The 12,862-nt window shown below is 37.2% G+C and overlaps 1 protein-coding gene across 1 annotated transcript in view; it reads left to right on the forward strand.

Annotated features, from left to right (window-relative positions):
• MEGF6 (multiple EGF like domains 6) overlaps window positions 1–12,862 on the forward strand; it is a 784,368-nt gene that overhangs the window by 53,562 nt on the left and 717,944 nt on the right. The window contains 2 exon segments of the mRNA XM_044669545.1: window positions 6,954–7,088; window positions 11,066–11,175. Coding sequence (XP_044525480.1) covers window positions 6,954–7,088; window positions 11,066–11,175 — 245 coding nt within the window.

The following is a 12,862-nucleotide window of genomic DNA, read 5'->3' on the forward strand; positions in this document are numbered from 1 at the left end:
AGATAAATGCACCTGTGGCCATCACTGCTTCCTGGATCACTGCAGCACCCACCAGGGGGCAGTAGCACCCACTTTGGGAATCACTGTACTAGATGATCTCTGAGGTCCCTTCTAGATCTATGATCTTACCATCTTGTTTCTGGGTCAAAAGCCCCACAGTGGGCAAGGAAGTGAGACTTGACAACCCTTCACTGTATATTGGAGACTTATCAAGGGCTTACTTCACACGTAACATGAATGGAAAGAATTTGAAGAAAGAGACAAGACCCCCAAAAGGGCAGAATATACATTGTGACTTACACCTGAAGAAAGCTGACCCTCTTTTCTGACTGTCGGTTCAGAGTTAAATAGGGGGAAAGCAGTATACTTTCCAGGATCAGTTTTCACTCAGCCTTTCTTCATCTCCCTGAAATACTCACAAAGCACGTGAGAAGGTATTTTTGCCTCTCCCTAGTGTCTTGGACTTAGGAATGAAAGGTAGTGTTACATCCAAGAGTATTCTTGGCAGAGGACTCAACCTAAAATGAAAAACTGCCCCAACAAAAATAGCTTACATTTACTGTGGCTCCATAAAAGAGTAGCTAAAATTCTAAAAAGACAAACGAACATTTCTCGGGATAGCATCAGAGAGAGGTTCCACTACAGTGCCCAGAAAAGTATGCTCACCTGAATCAGAACTGGAAACTAGTCTTCTAGAAACATCAGGATCACAAAATTCCTTTGATGACTATTATGTTTAGATTGGTGCTATCTGAGGTTACTAAAGGTAGCTAAGTGATAAGCAGATAGAGTGACACACATGTAGGCAGAAAGACCTGTGTTCAAATCTGGTTTCCCTCAGACGCTAGGTGTGTGACCCTGGAAAAGTCACTTAACCAAATTTGCCTCAGTTTCCTCAACTGTAAAATGAATTGGATATGGAAATGGCGAAGAACTCCAGTATCTCTGCCAACAAAACCCCAAATTGGGTCACCAAAAATCAGACATGACTGAAAATGACTGAACAACCACCGCAAATAGCAATGATCATCAGTGCTACTAGCCTTCCTTAGGTTTCTAGGATAAGAGAATGTGTTTTGAATTTCTACAGAAATAGGTTATTCCACTAAGAAGACAACACAGAGACTAAAAAGTGACTAGTCCATTCTTCCATCTACTATTTTCTATTTTTGTGTCTGCTCTGATAACTTTCTATAGATAGGCACATTTATTCCTGCCTCTGTCCTAGATCTTCTCCAACTTATTTCCCACCAAGCTATCCAAAGAATCTTCCTGAAGCATGAATAGGAACATCATTAGTGGATATGAAACTTTCAGTGACTCCTCATTGCCTCCAGGATGAAATACAAACATGTCATGTTATTGATCCCCTCAATCTGACTGTAACAAAGAATGCTTCAAATCCATTAATAAAAAAATAAATATGACTTAAAACTTCTCACCTTGCAAGTTGGCAACGATGACAGAAGAGGAAAAAAGTAATTGACGTTGGGGTTGTTGGAACATAGGGGCAATAATGCATTTGGGGCAGAGTTGTGAATCAATGGCTATGGAAAGCAATTTGGAATTAAGCAAATATTGCCTAAAATGTCCATTCCCTTTGACCCAGAGATTCTGTTATCAGGCTGATACACCAAGGATGCCATTGGTAATAATGAAGCATCCAAGTGTACCAAAATATTTATAGTTCTACTTTTAGTGATAAATAATTGGAAATTTGGAAGATGGCTAAAGAAATTGTACATGAATGTGATAGAATATTAGTTTGCTGCAGGAAATGACAAATGTGATAAATACCGAGAAACCTGGAGAGATCTACGTTGATATACAGTGAAGTAAACAGAGCCAATCAAACAATCTATACAATGATTACAGCAATATAAAGAACAGTTCGAAAAAAACACGAAAATGATTGTTTACAAAATTAGAAAGCACAATTCAAAAGAAAAGAAATAAGAAATCATCCCTCTCCATCCTTTGGTGGAGGTGAGAGGTCCATAATATGTGCATATTGCACATATTTCCATACTTTTTATCTATTGATCAGTTACACTGACATTTTCCTTTCTTAAAAAAATCCCATATCTTAAATGAGACATCTCTATTGGAGCAGTAAAGAAGGGGTTCAGGATCCTAGGAGAAATTACTATGATATAAAAATAAACTAAAGTAATCAATAAAAATTTTTTTCAAATGATTTCTATAGTTTAGCTCTCTACATTAAAAAAATCTGTTCCACTTAAAAATGCGTTAAAAATCATTTAAAGTCATTTCTGCAATGCTCCCTCTTCATGCTTTTTTAGGTAGCATAGTGCATATGTATACCTAAAACCTTGGGCTCAAGAAGGAGTCAGGAAGATCTGGGTTCAAATGCTGACTCAGATTAGCTGTGTGACCCTGTTTGAGTCTCTTCATATCTCTGGGTCTCAGTTTCTTCACTTGTAAAAGGGGTGAATTGGACTCTGTAGTCTCTATGGACCCTTACAGATCTTGACTTTTTGATTCATTAAACTCTATTTTAAAATATTTCATACACGCACACATACACACACACAGGCACACTGTGTGTGCGTTTTTATTTCTTTTTGATTGGTTTTGCTTTTTTTATTCTTTATCCAAATTGTCATGTCTCGCTACTTCACAGTCATTTCTCATGGCATATTCTATGACATTCATCAACCACAGATTGTTTAGCCATTTCTTAATCAATTGGCACCCATTATGTTTCCAGCTTTTTGTTCCACAAAGAGTACTGATAGAAATGTTTTGTCCCAAAAGGACCTTTTTTGTTACTGATCTCCTTAGGGATGTATGTCCTAGGTCAAAAGGCATGAACACTTTACAACATTTTCACAAAACTTTAAATGATTTTTCAGGGGGTGTATTATTACATATATTCTAATAACAGTTACATTTATATAGCATTTTAAGGTTTCAAATACTTTAAAAGTATTATCTCATTTTTTAAAAATCACAACAGCCATGGGAAGTAGATCCTATTATCATCTCCATTTCACATAGGATGAAACTGAGCCAAACAGAAGCAGAGTTCCTTGCCTAGATTCACATAGGTAGGAATTGAACTTGAGTCTTCCTGACTCCAGGTCCAGAACTCTATCCACTTTGATAGATGAGAGGTGAAACTTCAGAGCTTTCTGAACTTGTACTTCTATCATTATTACTGATTTGGAGCACTTTTCATTTGGTTATTGATTTGTCAAACATTAGGTTCTGTTCACATTCTTTAGCCATTCATTTATTGGGAACTGTCATTAATTCTCATATATTCACTTCCACTCATCCCAGATTTCCAGTCTGTTGACAAATCTTGTCATTCCTACTTTGCTCACAGTATCCTTCATATAAACCCTCTTCCCTCTACTCATAAAACCACTGTGCTAGTTCAGCCCCTTGCTACCTTTTGCCAGGACAATAAAATTATAATTGGTCTCAATGTCTCAAGTCTATATCCACTCCAATCCATCCTCTGCTCAGCTGTCAAAGTGATTTTCCTAAAGTCTAAGTCTAATCGTGTCACCTCCTTACCCATTAAAATCCAGTGGCTCTCTCTTTCCTCTAGAATCAGATATAAAATCCTCTGATGTTTAAAGCTCTTCAAGATGAATGAGTGAATGTACATTTATTAAATACTAGCTATGTGCAAAGCAGCGTTCTAAGCACTAGGGACACAAATAAAAAAGTAAGAACATCCCAAATTTCAAGAAGTCCAAATTCTAATGGTGGAGATTACACATAGAGAAAGATTTCAATTGCAAGTCAGATGGAAAGGTTCCATGGTCCTTAATGATAAAGTGAATAGTAATGCCTCTTCTTTAGTGTAATTTCCACTTGTAAAGTCACATCAGTTGTTCAAGTTGCACTGATGGGTAAGTTCCAAAGATTTTGGTGGCAAGAACTTTCTTTTGTCTTCAGTAACTGCCCTTGTAGCACCTTGAGCAACAGTTGACAGGTTTTTACAGAAGTCACTCCCCAGGATGATTGCTGAGGGGACTGGGCTGAAAGCATTACTACTGTTGAGGCTTTTATGTTCTTTTTCTTGAGGTTGTCTCCATCAGGAACTAAGGATAGATGGTGGTCAAGGAGTTGATGGAAATTTAATTTGTCTGGTGCATGCTACTTCCAGCATATCCCTCAGAATGTCTTTCTCTTTAGCTAAGCTAGATCACCATTCTTTGAGTGGTGAAGATGACTGGCCTTCCCTCCACAGGAGATGGTGGCTATGGAGGCTTGGCTGGTGGGTTTAGGGAGTGTCACCAGTCCCAGAATTCTTATTATTATCTGCCTTGCCCTTTCTATTCTTTCCAATCTTTTTATACTAAACTCTTCTCCCTCCATTCTTCCATTCATTTATATTAGCCTACTTGCCATTCCTCACACACTCTATGCCACTTGGTGACTAGGAACTCCATTCTTGATTGTTGACTTTAGATTTCATGAATTTCATGAATGAAATCTCATTTGATTAAGAATTATTTTCCTAATTATAGATCTGAAAATTATCTTCTGTTGTTCTTTAATTAAAATATTACTTGATCTTTATATTTATATCTAGGACATGTATCTATATAAATATCATTGAGTTATATGGTATAAGAACCTAGTCTAGTCTGATTTCTGCCAAATCGTATACTATTTTAATAACCTTCTTGTTAAGCAATCTACAGTTGTTTTGTGTCCTAGACATTATTATGCCATGCACTATTGTGCTTGCTTCATATCCATCTAGTTTGTTTTACTCTTCCATTATTAACCATCTTATATTGATCATTACTGTTTTACAACATAGTTTAAAATATGAAAGCACCAGGTACTTTCATTTTTCCTTTAAATAGCCACTTTCCTTGAAATTCTAGATCTTTAGTTCTTTCAAATTAATGCTATCTTTATCTTTTGGGGATTAATTTTTGTGATAAGATTAAAATTGAGCTTAAGTAGCTTAATTTTATATATACATATGTACATTTTCATATGTACACATACATACATATGTACATACATACCTATACATACACATATAATTACATATATACACATACATATATATACCCTCTCTCCATAAATATATATATATATGCATATATTTTTTCCAACCATGAATAATAAATACCTTTCCAATAATTTAAATCTTCCCATTTTTCTGCAGAGAGGACTTGGTAGTTGTAATTCTGCAACTGGGCATATACCCACATATTTGATGGGTTTTTAGTTATTTGAAATAGAATTTCTCTTTCTAGGTACTACCTATCTTTTAGGCTTTCTTACTTTTTACTCCCTTTCAGAAATTTTGCATTTGGGTCAAATTGAACTAACAGTCTTCCTTCGTGTGCTGTGCCATCTTTTTCTTCTGTAAATTTGCACAGTTCATCTCCAACTCCTGGAATTCATTCTCTCCTTATTTCTGCCTTTCAGAATCCCTGTCTTTTGTCCCAATTCAGTCCAGATGCCTCCTCTGTGAGGCAGTCTTTCCCTCCTTTCTTAGTAATTACAAGCTCTTGATGGATAGAGATTATAATTTTTTTTTGTATCGTCAGTACTTAACATCATAGATGCTGAGGAAATTGTTTTTAATTGATTTTTTTGCAGTGATGTACAGATAAAGAATATGAATTATGTTAAAAGAGTTCAGGGAAAAGTTGATGCTAGGATTGAAGAGATCAGTATTTCAAAGTTTTTTGGAAGATAAATTACATGATAAAGCTGTCAGTCATAAACAAAATAGGTAATGTAAAAATCTGCAGTCACATTTTAAAGATTATCCCAATAATTATGTGAGGTGGTAAAATGGTGCAGGGGATATAGTGCTGCTCCTGGAGTCAAGAGGCCATGAGTTCAAATTTAGCCTCAGACACTTACTAGCAGTATGACCCTTGGCAAGTCACTTTACCCTGCTTGCCTCAGTTTCCTTATCTGTAAAATGAGCTGAAGAAGGAAATGGCAAGCTCTTTCTGTATCTTTGCTAAGAAAACCCCAGATGGAGTTATGAAGAGTAGGGCATGACTAATCAGCTAAAACAGCAACCATAATTATGAAGTATGGAAAGAATGTGAGCTACAGTCCAAAGAGTTTGCCTTTGATTTCTTACAAAATTCTGTATGATGAATATTACTGTGTTATTAAAGAGGTTAGTGAACACCTAGAGGAGAAAGCAATGATGACAGAATCAGTCAAACATCTCTAGGAAGCGAGTTCTTCTGTACTAATCTTGTTTTTTTTTTTCTCCTTTTGAAATAGATCAAGGGAATGTGTTAGAGTGTATTTTGATTTGAACAAAGAATTTGGCAATAACTCTCATTCTATTTTTTTGAGCAAGATTTAGACAAGCAGGCTAGCTGTTTGTGCAAGTTCAATGCACTTAGACTTGGTCAAATGACCAGACCCAAAATATAGTCATTAATGATTCAATAACAACTTGGAAGGATGGCTCCAGTGCAGTGTCCTAGGGATTCTATGTTTGCCCTTGCAGGTTGGCTCTTTTTAGCATTAACTTTAATGAAGGCATAGATGGCAAATGACTCAAATCCTCAGATGGCACAAATTGGGAGTGATAGTTAACATGTTGGAGAGAGTATCAGGTTTTAAAAAATTCTTGTCAGGTTAGAGCCCTTGGCTAAACCTTTTGAAAGTGAGATGTATAAGAGATAAATGTAAGGTTTTACTCATACATTTTTTAAAGCCATTTGGGTAGATGCAAAATGGAGAAGAGGTTAGATAGACTCCATCTGAAAAAAAAAGAACTAGGTGTTTCAGTAAATTTCAAGTTTGATAGGATTCAACAGTATGATCTATCAATATCCAGAAAAATGTGTAGAATCTTACGTCTTTCTCTAAAATACTGGAAAGATAGAGTTGGCTGCTTTCAAGTTGTTCTTGAAATTGAGAAATTGGGTTATATGTTTTATAAGCTTAGTATTGTTGTCCTTTTCTTCTCTAAGGCCCAACGTGTGTGAGGAAGAAGTTCTGGGTATGGTTGCCCTTCCCCAACCTTGTGTCCAACCCTTCACTCGTACTATGAAGCTATGGAAGCAAGGCTGTACTGGACCAAGATGGTGCATGGAATATGTAAGAAGGTAATGGTTCACCTTCCCTCCAACCCAATTCCCAATGTCTTGAAAACAAACTGAATAGGGGCTAGCTTTTGAGTGTAATAATCTAAATGGTTTTTAGTAGAATATATCTGTGAGTAATTGTGGACAAGAGCTTTTTTTCCCCCTTCAATAATCACTTTTATTTTGTTATCAAATAATAATTATTTGATATCAAATAATCAAGTTTATTTTGTTATATTTATTTATTATATTTATTTATGTTATAACAAAAAGCAAAAAGCTTATGAAGCTGGGCAATATTTCACATTGGGCACACAGGAGGTGGACAATGATTCCATATATAGACCAAGGCTCACTACTGAATAATAAGACACTTATCTTAAGTACTGGGGCTTGAGGGTGATGTTCATGGATGGATATTTTGGTTATCTGCCATGATACTACTTGAAGTTTCTGCCAGATTTAGGTTGTTTTTGGCTTGATGCTGCTACTTCTAACTTCTAGAAAGGCATTTAGCTGAGGACCGAAGATTAATAGTACAAACAAGGAATACGGTGTCAGTATAAAATTGGGAACCCACTTGAAATCTCAGGGAATCAACAGTTTTAAATTCATTTCAGACCCACCCTTGGGGTTTTTGTAGCAGTAGGAAGCCTGCAATAACCTGAACTTTGTCAGATCCTTTCGCTCTCTCCTGATTGTGATACATAATAAAAAACAGAAACATCTCTCTCTGCTCTTGGAAAATGACATCCCATCCTTCTGAGGAGTAAAGATTTCAGAAAGAATTTTGTAACACTCACAATAGCTCTTACCAAACATTCAAGGGCTTCTTTTATTTGCGGGGGAAACACTGAGATCCAGCACTTGATAGAGTTCTATATAAATGAATACCATATGTGTGGATTCAGGAGGCTTCTTTAATTGGGGGATTTGGTTAAATATAAATTGGAACTTACCAAAAATATATTTATGATATAATTACTTGTAATATATAGATGGTGTGTGTATATACACATAATATACATAATACACATACATACATATGCCAATGCAGGACTTTTTGAAAATCAGGCACCATTTGGCTAATCCTTTCCACATCTTCCTCTGGTTAATGTTAGTTAAATTAGGTCAATCACTGCTTCTGGAAAGGGCATGTCAATCACGTTCTCTTTGGTTCCACTTAGCATCCATGTCATTTCCTAAGCCAAAATATCCATCCACGAACAACTTTCTTTTAAATGTTATCTTTCCTTTTTAGAACATAAACTACTTGAGGGAAAGGATGGGTGTCCCACTTTTTAAATTTCTATTTCTAGATTTAGCACAACGCCTGCCACACAGTAAACATTTAGTACATGCCCGTTCATTCATTCCTTTCTTCATCCTTATATGGGGAGGTTGAGTGAGAGGATAGACAAAACCCAATTAAATATTCTAAAATGAAATAATTTGACACTTCTATTGTTTATTATGAAAAAAAACTTTTCAATTTAATTGTTAACTCTAGGGACATACCCTTTGAGCACTACTCAGTTTAAATGGATCATAGGTATAGACTATGAAGAGACTTAGAAGTTGTATAGTCTTTTCCCATCTTTTTTTTTTTTAACATACAAGGAAAGTGAAATGCAGAAAGATTCATTGACTAAGTTTGATCTAAAATCATACTCCCAGTGGAAGAGAGTAGAAAAATGTCTTGAATTTCAAATCCAACTCTCCTTTGTCACCAATGAGATCATGCTTAACATCTCTGGGTAGCTAGGAAGCATAGTAGATAGAGCACTGGGTTTGAAATCAGGAAGACTGATCTTCATGAGTTCAAATTCTGTCTCATACATTTACTAGCTATGTGACCGTGGGTAAGTCACTTAAACCTGCTTGTCTCAGTTTTCTCATCTGTAAAATGAGCCGGAAAAGGCATTGACAAAACACTCCTGTATCATTGCCTAGAAAACCCCAAATGGGGTTACAAAGAGGTGGCCATGACTGAAAAAACTGGCGAATAAATGGAAAACATTATAAGCAAAGACTTAGAGTTAATAAAGACAGTTAGTTAAGGATTCAGGGGGGAGATGCAGCATGATGCAGTGGAAAGAACTCAGGATCTAAATTTAGAAGATCTGAGTTTAAATCCTTGATCTGCTACTTACTAGCTATAACCTTAGGCAAGTCCCTTAGCTGCACTGGACCTCAGTTTCCTTATCTGTAAAATGAGGGGTTTGGACTAGATGACCTCTCTGGTCCCTGCCAGCTCTATAGATAGAAATAAATCTATGACCATAAGTCATAATTAAAAAAGAAAACTTGAATTCCAAGGAGAGGAATTTGGATTTCAAAGTATAGCTCAGATGCTATCTCTCATTCAAGATCTCTTTCCTGATAGAATATAAGCCTCTGGAGGGCAGGCACTAATGAACTTTTTTCTTTGTATTCTAAGTGCAAAGCTCAGAGCTTGGCACACAATAGATGCTTAATAAATGATGCTTAATAACTGTTTGTTGACTGATTGTTATTGGTTCTCTCTCCCTCTTGGAATTATTTTGCTTCCTACTACTGCATTGTATACATACTATATCTTCTCCTCTCTAGTAGAATGTAAGTCTCATTGAGAGTGGAGACAATTTTATTTTCTTTTTTGAAAACACACTAGGTAGTACAGAGCATGGAACACTGAGCCTGGAATCAAATAGCATCTCTCCTGCTTCCTAGCTGTGAGACTTCTGCAATTCACCTAATCTAAATTTCCTCAATTAAAAAAAAAGATGAGGATAATAATAGATTCTACTTCCCAGGTTTAAATGAGATAATATTTGTAAAGTACTTAGTAATTTACTCAGCACAAAGTAGGAATTTAATAGACACTTATTTTTTTTAATCTTTGTATTTTTAGAATATTATTTAAGCATTGTGACTTACACATTGTAGGATCTTAATATTATTTTAAAAACTCTTACCTTCTGCCCTAGAATCAATAGTATATTCCAAGGCAGAAGACCAATAAGGGCTAGAGTAGACAATGGGGTTAAGTGACTTGCCCTGGATCACACATCGAGTAAGTATGTACAGTCAGATTTGAACTCAGGACCTCCCATCTTTAGACCTGGCTTTCAATCTGCTGAGCCATTTAGCTGCCCCCCTAGTATTTGTTTTTTGAAGTGAACTGAATTGTACTTTAATCTTTAGGTCTTTATCATTTGACTTTGCAGTCTTCATTTTTGAGATGCCACTTCATTCATCATCCATTGAATAAATATTTGTTAAATGGCTGCTAGAACTCTCTGTCCACACCTGGAATGCTCCTTCCTCACCTCCATATTTTAGCTTTCTGGCTCCCTTCAGTGCTCAACCTGACTCTCATCTTATTAGGAGGCCTTTTCTGGTGCTTCCAGGTACCAATGCCTTCCAGTTTCAGGGTGCCTTCCATGTACTCTGTATATGTCTTGTTATTTGCATGCCATCCCCCCCAAGAGAATGTAAATTCCTTGTCAACAGGCATTTTTTCTTGTGTGCTTAGAACAGTGTCTAGAACGTAGGATGTGTTTAATAAATGTTTGTTGACTCATTGACTTCAGAACATTGTTTAGTGCTCTAAGGGCAAGGTAAGGTAAGACCTTCATGGAGCTACTAGTCTAGCTGGAGACAATATATAAACAGACATCCTTACAATCCCCAGCGATACCAGAGAATTATAGAGCCATTTGCTAAGTGAAGTTCAAAGGGAAGGTCATTACCCATCGCTAATGGGATTAAGTAGAATCAAGGAGTTGACATTATGACCTGGATAACTCTAAGCATTTCAAAGAAAGAAGTGAATCCACATTCTTTTGGCAAAATAACTTTTCAGCTTTTATTTGATATATGATGAAAAACTACTGAGGGGTAGGCAGAGCAGAAGGATTAACCTAAGGCCTTGTGGATTTAACATGGCAGCTCTGGGTAAAGTCTTATGGGAAAGAGGATGATGTTTCCCTAATCCCTGCTGCTCTGTTTCCTAGGACCGGCTACTACACTGTCTACAGACAGGTATATAGCATGCAGCATCAGACGGTCTACAGGTGCTGTCCTGGCTGGAGCCGGCAAGAACATGAGCCTGGCTGCCTGCATGGTAAGTCATTCAATAAACATTTATTAAGTACCTACCATGTACCAAAGGGTATGCTCAACTCTGGGAGTATAAAAGAGTTAAAAGACAGTCTCTGGCCTTGAGAAGATCACAATCGAAAGGTGGGAGGGGACACAATAAACAAATATAGAGAGGAAAAACAGGAAATTAACAGAGAAGGATGGCACTAGAAATAAGAGGCTTGAAATAATAATCTTATAGGAGATGGAATTTTAGTTGGGACTTAAAGGAAACTAGGGAAGTTGGTAGGTAGAGATGAAGAGAAGAGAGTATTCCAGGCATGGAGGCATCCAGAGAAAATGTCCCAAGCTGAGAAATGGATTGCCTTGCTTGAGGAATAGCAAGGAAACCAGTATGCCTGGATCAAAGGAGATTTGGGGGTGAGGGTTAAAGGTATAATAAAAATGGAAATGGAAAAGCATGTGGGAAGGACTAGGTTATGGAGACTTTGAATTGAACTAAGGATTTTGTTTTGATCCTGAAGGTGAGAAGCAACTCCTGAAATCTGTTGAGTGGGGGAAGGTGATGTGGTTGGAGATGAACTTTAGAAAAAAAATCCTTTTGGTGGTTGAATGAAGGACAAGTTGAAGTGGGGAGAGATTTGAGGTAGACAAACCCATCAGCAGGCTATTGTAATAGTCCAAGCACTGGGTCATTTGGGAAGCGAGAAGCAGGTATATTAGAGAGATATTGCAAAGATGAACAACAGATCTTGGCAATGGATCGAATATGGGGGTGAAAAGTGGTGAGGAGCAAAGGATGACACCAAACTTTTGAACCTGAGAGATTTGGGAAGATGAAGTTTCCCTTGACAATCATCAGGAATTTAAGAGAAGAGGTAGGCTAAGAGGGAGAGATAAGGAGTTCAGTTGTAGACATGTTAAGTTTAAGATGTCTATTGGACGTGAAGGCAGTTGGAGATGTGCAAGTGGAAGTCAGCAGAGAACTTAGGGCATGATAGGTAAATTTGAGAATCATCAGCATAGAGATGGTAATTAAATCTATAGGAACTGAAGAGATCACCAAGTGAAATCATAATAGAGAGCAAAGAGAAGAGATCTCAGGACTGAGGGGCATCAACAGTTAGGGCACATAATTTGGAGGGGGTCCAGCAAAGGAACAGAGAAGGAGTAGTCAGATAGGTAAAAGGACAACCAGGAGAAAGTGGAGTCCCACAAATCTTTAGAGAAGAGAATATCAAGGAGTAGAGAGAGTGATCAATGGTGTCAAAGGCAGCACAGAAGTGACAGAGTATAAGGATAAAGATAAAGGTCATTGGATTTGGCAACTAAGGGATGATTAGTAACTTTGCAGGAGCAGTTTTGGTGAAATGATCAGATCAGAAGCCAGGCTGCAAAGGGTTAAGTGAGTAAGAAGAAGGTCGAGGCACCCATTGAAGAAGACCTTTCTGAGTTTGGCTCTAGTTATTGGGGATGGAAGGATCAAGTGACAGGTTTTTGAGGATGGGGGAGATGTGGGCATATAGTAGGTAATAGAAAATGAGTCAATAGACGGGAGGAAATTGAAGATAAGTGAGAGATTGGGCATGCCGGAGGGGGTCAATCTATAAGCATTTTATAGCATTGCTTCCATCTAATCCAAAGCCACCAGGAACAAGCAGATAGGCCTGCTTTGGCTGTTTGGGGCCTCAATTGTATGCTGCCAAGTT

Source organism: Gracilinanus agilis, chromosome 3 (assembly GCF_016433145.1).
Source record: "Gracilinanus agilis isolate LMUSP501 chromosome 3, AgileGrace, whole genome shotgun sequence".
Lineage (NCBI taxonomy): Eukaryota > Metazoa > Chordata > Mammalia > Didelphimorphia > Didelphidae > Gracilinanus > Gracilinanus agilis.